This window comes from Phaenicophaeus curvirostris, chromosome 2 (assembly GCF_032191515.1).
Source record: "Phaenicophaeus curvirostris isolate KB17595 chromosome 2, BPBGC_Pcur_1.0, whole genome shotgun sequence".
NCBI classification, from domain to species: Eukaryota; Metazoa; Chordata; class Aves; order Cuculiformes; family Cuculidae; genus Phaenicophaeus; species Phaenicophaeus curvirostris.
The window spans coordinates 15,124,622-15,135,141 of NC_091393.1; the positions used below are offsets into that span (position 1 = coordinate 15,124,622).

Sequence of the window (10,520 nt, forward strand, 5' to 3'; positions counted from 1 at the left end):
TGCCCTCTTTATGCTTAACCTAAGGCTTAAAAGGTTGAAGCAGTTCCCTGAGCCAAAAAAGCTGAAAGGAAAATAGGGCAGAGACATAAAGGAGCAGTTAGCTTTCCAGAGCCATTCTGACATGAACTGACCTATAGATCATGTGTCTGAACCTTTCAGTACAAGCCAACAGCTGGTGACAAGCAGATGCTTGCAGGCAGGCAAATGACACCCCAAAGAAAGCTGTAAGCTCTGCCCATCCTCCCGCTGCGTGACAGGGTCTCTGTCAACTAAAAGGATTGGCTCTGACTCCTTTCTCTGGACAGGAAAAGAACCACTCACCCAGCGCAAACAGAGTAAAGTCCAGGGTCATAATTTCAAAGTGATCGCTGTATTTAACTGCAACAAAACTTGCTCCCAAGCCTGCTTACCCAGTCAGTTCAGAGGATGTTCAGAAACAAGACAAGCATCAGAGACTGCTGCCAAAGTCAGGATTCAGCAGGTGCACAGCAGCTTAAATGTAGCGTTTCTTGATGGCACATGACAAATCAACTGCCCAAAGCACACACTGTTTGGTGCAAGTTACATCACTGAAACCCCTGGCTCTGCTTCCCTGGGCTGCCGAGCCTCACACCCCCTGACACTCACCACATCAACCTGTCAGTCACCACCCTGCCTGGAGCTGGGGCTCCTGGAGCAGGTTCCAGCACGACCCCACCTGCCGCAGCACCCTGGCCTCAGCAGCGAGTCTCACTCCAGCTGCCTTCACCAGCTCTGCAGTGAATCTCGCCCCTTACCTGTGGGAATTGCGACCCAGTGAACTGCCAAGGCTCTCCTGACAACCAAGTTCTTCAACAAGTTTCAAGGCAAGCTTTATTTTACAGGAGACAAAAAAAGCCCAGGATACAGTATTTACATTTGACAGATCTCCTACATAAGGATAAATATTCATATGACACACATATTCAGAACCAAGTGTCTCCTATTGGTTGACATCGCATTAAAATACCAGACTGCGCGTAGTCACCGCACAGCTACAAACACAAGGACTAAAGTCAACGGAGCACACCTTCCAGCCCAAATCCTTTTGTGCTGCTATGGGTTCAGCCAGTTAACATTTCATACTCACTTCAGAAGAACAAAACACTGTCCTTTCAAAGGTTTTGAATCTCTGCCACCTCCAAATGAATGGAATTATAAAAGCAATTCCCTTGTCTTTTCATCTGGATTGGCAACACCACAGGCTGTATTCAGGTTCCTGATCATTTACTTAAGACTCCGCGTTTGTCATCTTTGTTCTACTCAAAGACACCACCACAGGACACACCTAGGACCGCTTTGAATCCAGCGAGCATCAGTTTTCTGTGAAGAGTCTGTGTGAGTCCAGGTGATCTTGCCATGCGCTCTGGCAGGAGGGGAACACTTCTCTGCAAAGATGTTTTAACAAAGGTGCTCTCTGGCTCCTCTTCAGAAAGCTCTGCTGAAATCTGCCTTCAGGAAGTTGCTTTCTCTGCTAAATACTGGTCAGTCTGAGGCAAAGCTTTTATCTCCTCTGTCTTCTGGTGATTGGTTTTCACAAATCTTAGCAAGTTAACAATAGCAGCTGGTGTAATTCCAGGGATGCGGCTGAGTGCACCAATCTGCATGTGGAAACAGGAACAAGTTAACCAAGAACAAACCTACACACTGGAGCTAGTGGGAAATGAGATGAAAACCTGTGGGCATTCCTTTCCTTGATTCTTCTTACCCTCCCATGTCCCTTGGAAAGATACAGAAGGGCTTTAATTGCTGTTCAGCCTTGCTGTGGCCCAGTATCTTACCGTCTGGGGACGATTAGAGTCCAGTTTCTCCCGCACCTCTGCTGAGAGCGATGCATCAATGGCAAAGTAATCGAGATCCTCTGGCAACCGAAGGGCTTCATCACGACGCACTTCTTCTATTTCCTGCTGTTGATTGAGCACACACCACTCGTAAGCAGCTGTAACAGAAGAGAAGGGAAACAAGAAGACTCGATGTGACCTGCTCATGTGAAACAAGTCACTTGCAAGAATTCTTGGAAGCGGAATAAGCAAATCTGCTGAGACAGTCAAAAGCTCCTAAAGAAGTTTCTAGCCTCACAGACTGAACAGCCTAATTCACATCACTACTTTGGGAATCATACTCTTAATTTGTTATAGAAATCTAAATACTAAACTAAATAGGTTGGCTTTACCTTTAATACCAAGAAAGGATGGTCTATTTGACAAAGCAGTGAAGAGGAGAAGCCCAGGAGTGAACATGAATAATTCACCTCACTCCACACAGTGAAATAAGTGCTTGGACAGGGCTGTGGCCTATGGTAAAAGCTACATGTTCTGACAGTAGTGTTTCATTTCACTACACAGCAACATGAAACACTGGGATGAACGGATTGGCTCTGTCCTTACTGAACAAAATGTACACAAATCCCACTAAGACACAGTAACTTTTGTACTCTACCTTCTATTTGCAATCTCTCTGCCAGTTCTTTCCATTGAGCGAGCTTTCCTAGGGGCTCTGGAAAAGCCCTTGCCAGAAGTTCCATGTTCGCCTCTGGATATCGAAGGATGTCGAAGGCACTGTGAAGAAGGGTATTTTTTAATGGTAGGAAGGAGTCACTTGCATAAGGTGGCCTTACAGCTTTTCCCAGTGCAAACTTGTAAAGATCTCAGCACAGAGCAGAACAACTGCAGAGCCAAGCTCACCTCCCTACTACCTCCTCTCAGTACACAGAAGAGTATTTCAGCTCTTGACGAGGGGCTCTTTATGAGAAATGAAGAGCCAGGCAGGAGGGATGAGGTAAGGGCATCAAGGGCAACCTTTCACATGAACTCAGTGAGATTTTAGTCACTGACTTATAGCTACCATCCAACACTAGCTTGAAATCAATCGCTTTCAAGCTTTCAGCAAAGCAGCAACCCACTGCAGAACTGTTACCACTTGGTGACGCTCTCAGTAAGGACAGCGAGAACTGACTGGGTCAGTGGAACACCCTGTTACTACAGCAGCCTCTGTCAACACCAGGAAATGCAGCACAGTAAAAACACCAAGGTTGCACTTATTCTGCAGGCAAAAATCCAGACGCTTGTCCCCTAAGGTGATAAAGCTTGGGAATACTGATGGCTTCAGGAAGGATGGACAAATACAGTAAAACTACAAGCCAGACATGATAAAGCAAGCATAGATCAGACAAGAAAGCTTCAGCTGCAACCTTTACCTGACAGGCGATCTTCGACCACTACTGATGGGAACTTCTGGTATTAACTGAGACCATTTAGATAGGCTGAACTGAAGGGATTTTAGTGTTGCAATTCCATCCTCTAAAGCAGCCCTCATCTTAACTGCTTGTTCGTACCGCCGCTGTGACACACACCCAGCTTCCTGAAAACCTGCCGAGACAGATGGCATGGGAGACAAAGCTCTACAACAGGCAGGGCTGCTCACTACAAAAGCCACCGTAAGAAAATACCTCTGTGGGTGAGTCTAGCATCGGCATTGTCAGGTCGGAGTGACATGCGGAACTCTACGCGGCTGGTGAACATCCGGTACGGCTCACTGGTGCCCAGAGTGGTTAGGTCGTCAATCAGGACACCGATGTAGCCTTCAGTGCGGCTGACAATGAAAGGGGGTTTGCCATGAACCCGCAGACAAGCATTGATCCCAGCAATCACGCCCTGGGCAGACAGAAAACAAAAAACATTTATGAGTCTCTTCATGGCTAAAATACCAGCACATCCACCTCCGAAGACTCCTGTGTCAAACCATACCCTGGAAAACTTAAGTCTGTGCTAGTAACCTAGGCAGTTGCTCTCCTGGGGTATTACAACTGTCTGAAGTGCTTCTTGGCCCCTGCTGACACGACTAGAGACAATTTCCATGTTTTCAATTATACCCATTGCAGTCTCCATGCTGAAACATTTGACGGTGCTTCTAATTTTATTACTGCAATCTCTGTAACAGCAACTGCAGACACTAAAAGTAAAAATATCTGGGCAAGTCTGGAATCAGGGTGAGAAACAGAAGTAATAACACCTCATTAGCACAAGACAGGCCTATAAAGGCTGTGTATTGAAGACAACTGCCAAGGCAATATCCCTTTCTGAGCACTGAGTACACACGATCGATTCACTCACCTGAGCTGCAGCTTCTTCATAGCCTGTAGTTCCATTTATCTGGCCTGCAAAGAAGAGGCGCTGAACAAGACGAGACTCGAGAGAAGCAGTCAGTTGGCGCGGATCTAAAAAATCATATTGCACCCCATAGCCTACAATGAACAAAAAGACACATCTTACAGGAGGGATTTTGAAGGTTTGTATTTATCAAAGGCAATCAGCGGGGCAGAATGACTTTGGTTATCAACTTTTATTTGTGATTTAAAAATAACCAGGGAAAAACCCCTTCATCCAAGAATTAATTTCCTTTGTTTTGCTATGCTCAAAACAAAATCTGTTTTTCCTTAACTGGTGATCAATATGATTAATAGATTTAAGACCCTTCACCCCCCTCACCTGGCTGTAATATCTTAGCTTTTTCCAAGCCTGGGATGGATTTGATCACCTGCTCCTGGAGCTCAGGTGGCAGTGTCATTGACATGCCTTGGGGGTAAATGACATTGGACTCCAAGCCTTCAGGCTCCAGCCACACCTGATGTTCTCGGTTTGGGAAGCGCAGAACCTTTGATTCAAGAGAGGGACAGTACCTACAACAGTAAATAAGCCATGAGCACCATCTTATATGGAGAAAAAGTACCCCTCCAGAAGAGAAGTTAGCGAGACCCGCAGCTTCAGACAGATTGTCAGCTCATGCCATTGAGAGCCTTGCATGATGCCGTATACTTACCGTGGGCCCCGCGTTGTCTCCTTGATATGGTTGTTCAGGTGGAGGTTATCACGGATAATTTGCTGGGCTTTCAGGGTAGTGCGAGTCAGGTAACACGACAGCTGATCTTCTGGCTGAAAGAGGCCAAAGCTCACTTTAAGTTAATCCACTCACAACACTGCATTCTTACTGAACAGCTCCATTCCGAGGATCTCCAAGGGCTTTTTCATGACAGCTAGGCCTCCTGGAGAGATGGGTAGAGCTGTCATGCCCACTGTATAGAGAGAACACAAGTAATCAGAGAGCTGGAGAAACATGCATAAACAAAGACCAGGACTTGTGGTCCTGACAACACAGACAAGAACAGAAGAGAACTTAGGAGTCCAGAATCCAAGGTCTATTCTAGACACTGTATTCCTAATTACAGGATGATTATTCCTACTAAAACAACACATTATATCTCAGCATTCAAATTAACCACAGGAAATCAAAGGTTTGAAGTAAGGAGGTGCTGACCTTACAGCTAAGAGCCAATTAAAGAGTCTGGTGAAGAAAAAAAAAAGAAAATTATCAAAACCCTACAATTAACACGGAAAATTCAATGTATGTAAAAAACTCCCACAATTTAAAGTATTTCCCTGATCTTTTTCTGAAAAAGAATCAATAGTCAGGGCCACAAAGATGACTAGGGGACTGAAGCATCTTTCATAAGGAAACATTGAGAGACCTGGGTCTGTTTAACCTGGAGAAGACTGAGACAGGGATCTTATCAATGCTTATAAATATCTAAGGAGTAGATGTCAGGAGGATGGGGCCATACTCTTTTCAGTAGTGCCCAGTGACAGGACAAGGGGCAAGGGTACAAAATGGAATACAGGAAGTTCCATCTGAACATGAGGAAAAAATTCTTTACTGTGAAGGTGACAGAGCACTAGAACAAGTTGCCCAGAGAGGTTGTGAAACCTTCTTCTCAGGAGATCTTCCAAACCTGCCTGGACACGCTCCTGTGCAATCTGCTCTGGGTGAACCTGCTTTAGCAGGGGAGTTGGACTGGTTGATCTCCAGTGGCCCCTTCCAAGCCCCACCATTCTGCAATTCTGTGTATCAAGTTCAAGTCAGTAATAATGCTGTGCTTCAACTGCTTAAAACCTTTCCTGTCCATACCAAGGACTTCAAGAGATACTACTTTTGCCACCATTCCAATTACAATAGGTTATTGCAATTCCTACATGCTCTGGGTTAAATTAACTCCCGATACTTAATTCTGTGCCATTTAACTACATTATGCAAGAACGCCATCTACTTTCCAAGATTTTCTTTGGAAAACTGAGTTTCTTTTGCTTGTGACTGTTGGCAAGCCACCTCTGAGCTCTGTGGATAACTCCATCCTTTCTCTTTCCTAGTCAACATTGTTATTGACCTCCATTTTCCACATTTTGATCTCTTATTCTATAGCTGGTGTAAAGCAAAACACCACAGATCTCCATGATACAGGTCTGATACTGGAAGCACTTAGTAAACCACCCATGTAACCAGCACATGAAGAACACTGCTGTGTATGTCATATAATTTTCATTCTAAAAACAAAGACAGTTTGATTCTCAAGCTGAGGGGAAAAAAGTACTCGCTTTCAAAATAAAGTTTCTTCCTTTGCATTGAGAGTTCCCAGAAACATAACACCTTCAGTAGGAAGACAGCCCAGCTCCCCTTCCCAGCTATCAACTCCCTGGCTGATTCTGAGCACGATATTCCCTGAACCAGCCCCCACCTCTCTACCCGGCTCTACATGCATTCAATGTGTTATATCGCACCTTGATCCACACAGCCTCGCTGAGGAAGCTGAACGGCACTGGAGGATTGTCAGCTGCACGTTCTTCCAGACCACTGAAGTCAATCGTGTCTTTGGCAAGTCGGGGTGGCGTCCCAGTCTTCAGCCTGCCCACAGCAAATCCCAGTTTCTCCAGAGTCTGCGCCAGCCCAACAGCTGGCTGGTCTCCTAGCCGCCCAGCTGGGTGCGTCTCCAGTCCGATGTATATCATCCCCCTCAGAAATGTCCCAGTGGTCAGGATGACACTCCCAGCATGTACCGTGCTCCCATCCCCTGAAACAGCAGGTTTTAAAAGATGCATATATTTTAATATCTACAAAGCCCTGTTACTCTGGTGCTTCTATCTAAAACTAGACTAACACTGCTCACTGCAGGTTTCTTCAACTCTTACCTTTTTTAACAAAATCAGCATTAAAATAACAAAAGCATTAATAGTTATAACTACAGTAACCAGCATGTAGTTATTCCTGTATTTTTCTTACTCCTAAGTATGTTATTCATAATACAGAAAACCCACTCCTAGGCAAAATTCTTATCTAGGCCTTTATTTTGGAAAGCTTGTTTACTATAACAGAAAGGGGTAATAAAGCACAAGCCTAGCAGTAATAGGACACCACTGTCCTGTAATGCTCTTAGCGGCATACATCATTTACCAAACAAAATCTCAAAGCACAGCAAGAAATTTAGTACCAAAGAAAATTAAGCTTATGCAGGCTCCCAATATCCTATCAGTCTGGGTATGTTTTAGAACGTACTACACACATTAACCTAGTTTAGTTCACACTTGGCCTAATCACCACTATCAGCTAATTCAACTTTCTCACGGATGAATCAGAAATGTTCACCCCAAAGGCTACTCTTGGTGTCTAACTGAGGGTGCTTACTGAGTTAGGACATACCCAGAATGACTCCCATGACTTGGCATTTCCCAGGATGGTCTGGTTCTGGCTCTGTCAAGAGAAGATCCTCCACAGATGCCTCATGAACTGTCAACAGTGGTGTGTTAAGGATTTCTTTCTGTCATGAAAGGAGTTACTGCAAAAATCTAGGAAGTTCTGAGACACGTGGGCAGACCTAAACCCCGCTGATTTCCAAAATATCTGGCACCTTCTTTCCCTTTTCTGTTCTTACCAGGTCACTTGGCACAGCCCAGGTTATTGTACTATCCTGATTTTTCAAGTACAACTTTTAATTCACAGACAGAGATTAAGCTCAAAACAAATTACTTGGTCGTAAGGCATGACCTATATATAACACGCTAGAGATTTTTTTTTTCCCAACAGACAAATCTCTTGCTAGTAGGGAGCTGGCTCCAGCTCTCTGTCTGACCTTCCATTTAAGACAAGGGAAGACTGCAAACAGATGTGATTACAGAAGAAGAAACTTTCTGTGTCAAGGAGACCCCAAAACTGCCTGGGACCCCCACCTCTGCAGGTGGACACCATAAGGGGACCACCCCCACCCGGCAGCCATCTCCCACCCGGCAGCCATCTCCCACCCCTGCGGTCACCATCCCACCTGTGCCCCGAGCCAGCTGTGACCCACACCCGCACCTGCACGTTCTCCTTGTAGAGGTGCCGGTCAATCTGGGCGCGGAGCCCCCACACGGCTGGGCCCTTGCTGCGGTTCAGCACCTTGTAGTGCACGCCGGAGCGGTCACACGCACGGCTGCACAGTCCATCCAGTGCGTCCACCTCTCTCATTAGGTGCCCCTTCCCGATGCCACCAAAGGAGGGGTTGCAGGACATCTCCCCTAGGAGGAGCACAGAGCTTTTTGCACAGAGCTTTTTTTGGGAGGTGTCCCTGCCGTGGGTTGGAACTGGATGATCTTAAAGGTCCCTTCTGACCCAAACCATTCTATGAAGGCACCTGGGGGAGCGCAGGGGGGAAGCGACAGTATGAGGGGGAACGGCTTTACCTCAGAAGGGGGAAGATTTAGAGCACAGGCTGCCCTGGGAGGCTGTGGAATCTCCACCCTCGGAAGATATTCGGAAGCTGCCTGCACACATTCCTGGGCAACTGGCTCTTTGTGACCTTAAATGAACAGGGGGTTGGACAAGGATCACCTCCAGCGGTCCCTTCAACCTCGGCTCTTCTGTGATTCTGCTTCCAACGTTGTCTCAGCTTCAGTACACTTAACCATAATAAAATCTTCATTAAAGCATCATTAGTACTTAATTTGAGATTAAATAAGATCGGCTTAAAAAAATTCACACTGCAATGGATCAGCATGACACCCACTAAGGGCGCGCAGTGGTAGGTAGGACGAGGAGGAATAGCTTTAAATTGGAAGACGGAAGTTAGATTTGACATTAGGAAGAAATTCTTCCCAATGAGGGTGGTGAAACACAGGCACAGGTTGCCCAGGGAAGCTGGAGATGCCGAAGTGACTCTCTTTGATATATTTGCACTTCAGATACATTTTTGCTTGAGGTGTGTCTGCCTTGATTTGTATTTTTGCATCAAAGTTTCCTGAACAGAGACAACTTTTGTTCTCCAATAGTATAAGAAAGAAAGGATTATTGTTTTTTTTTTAAAGCTGAATGATGCCGTTGCTTATTCTGATGTAACAGGCTTCCTGAAATTTTTGCTTTCTCCCTCCCCACCTCCATTTCTGGGAGATTTGCAACACTGTGAGTTAGAGGTTTCTAGTACTTCATAACCTTAAGTAAGTAATAAATTGATGTGAGCCAGCGTAGCTTGGGAGGGAATTTTTACAAAGGAGTGAAAGGACGAGGGGGAAAGCCTTTAAATTGGAAGGGAGAAAGGATGAGGGGGAATGCCTATAAACTGGAGACAGGAAGATTTATATTAGATATTAGGAAGAAATTCTTCACGCTGAGGGTGATGAGGCACTAGCCCAGGTTGCCCACGGGAGCTGTGGCTGCCCCATCCCTGGAGGGGTTCAAGGCCAGGTTGGATGGGGCCTCGGGCAGCCTGGGCTGTGGGAGGTGTCCCTGCCATGGTGGGGGGGGCTGGAACTGGATGGGCTTTAAGGTCCCTTCCAGCCCAAACCACGCTGCGATTTATCACCGCCGCCCTCCGGCCCCTCCCCGCCTCCCTCCCCTCGGCGGTACCGATGGTGCCGATCCTGTGCGTGAGCAGCAGCGTGCGGGCCCCACCGCGAGCGGCCGCCGCCGCCGCCTCCGTCCCCGCGTGGCCCCCACCGATCACCACCACCTCGTATCGCGGCGCCGCCTCCCCGGCCTCAGAGCTCGCCCGGCGGCGCCCGGGCCGCAGCGGCAGGCGGCACCAGCGGCTCCGCAGCAACATGGCGGCAGCCACGGCGGCGGGAGCCCAGCCGGAAGCGGCGAGCGGCCGCCACCGGAAGCGAGGGAGACCGGGGGGCCGCGCCCCAGCGTGGGATGTGATCTATGATAGGAAGGGGCGTGGCCTAACAGCGGGGGCGTGGCCATAGACCCCATGTGGCCCCGCCCCTCTGGTGGGCGTGGCCTCCCTTGGGGGCGGGAAAATGGTGCCGAGCGATTAGTGCGAGGCGGGAGCGGCAGCGCGGGAAAAGCCGGACGGAGCCCGGCAAGAGAAATGTTTTTCGGTCGTTTCTAGTTCAATCTGAATCTAAGTCTAACGCGTACATTTAGACTGGATAGCGTAGAATCATTAGGTTGGAAAAGACCTTAGAGATCATCAACTCTGACCTTACATGTCTACTACTAAACCATGTCCCCAAGCACCTCATCTACCCGCCTTTTAAACACCTGCAGGGATGGGGACTCCACCACCCCCCTGGGAGCCTCTGCCACAGTGCTTAAGAACCTTTTCTGTGAAGGAAATTCTCCTAATGTCCGATCTAAACTTCCCCTGACTCAGCTTGAAGCCACAGAACGGTTTGGGCTGGAAAAGGAGCCTAAAGCCCATC

The 10,520-nt window shown here is 47.4% G+C and overlaps 1 protein-coding gene across 1 annotated transcript; it reads right to left on the minus strand.

The window, feature by feature from the left end:
- Window positions 1-826: 826 nt before the first annotated feature.
- On the minus strand, window positions 827-9,985 carry MTO1 (mitochondrial tRNA translation optimization 1). Its single transcript, XM_069851430.1, has 12 exons — window positions 9,721-9,985; window positions 8,197-8,396; window positions 7,543-7,660; window positions 6,627-6,916; window positions 4,837-4,949; window positions 4,506-4,696; window positions 4,131-4,261; window positions 3,467-3,671; window positions 3,215-3,386; window positions 2,458-2,576; window positions 1,800-1,957; window positions 827-1,619 (listed from the first exon to the last, which is right to left on the minus strand). Exons 1-12 carry the CDS (start codon window positions 9,914-9,916, stop codon window positions 1,473-1,475), a joined length of 2,040 nt encoding a protein of 679 aa, XP_069707531.1. The 5' UTR covers window positions 9,917-9,985; the 3' UTR covers window positions 827-1,472.
- Between the last annotated feature and the right edge of the window lie 535 nt (window positions 9,986-10,520).

Excerpts from the sequence above, each read along its gene's own strand:
- MTO1 (XM_069851430.1), bottom strand. The coding sequence starts at position 9,916 with ATGTTGCTGCGGAGCCGCTGGTGCCGCCTGCCGCTGCGGCCCGGGCGC. Across the intron at positions 3,672-4,130 it reads ATGAAGAAGCTGCAGCTCAG|GGCGTGATTGCTGGGATCAA; the intron begins GTGAGTGAATCG and ends CTGTCTGCCCAG. Across the intron at positions 2,577-3,214 it reads GGTCGAAGATCGCCTGTCAG|TGCCTTCGACATCCTTCGAT; the intron begins GTAAAGGTTGCA and ends CCTTCTTCACAG.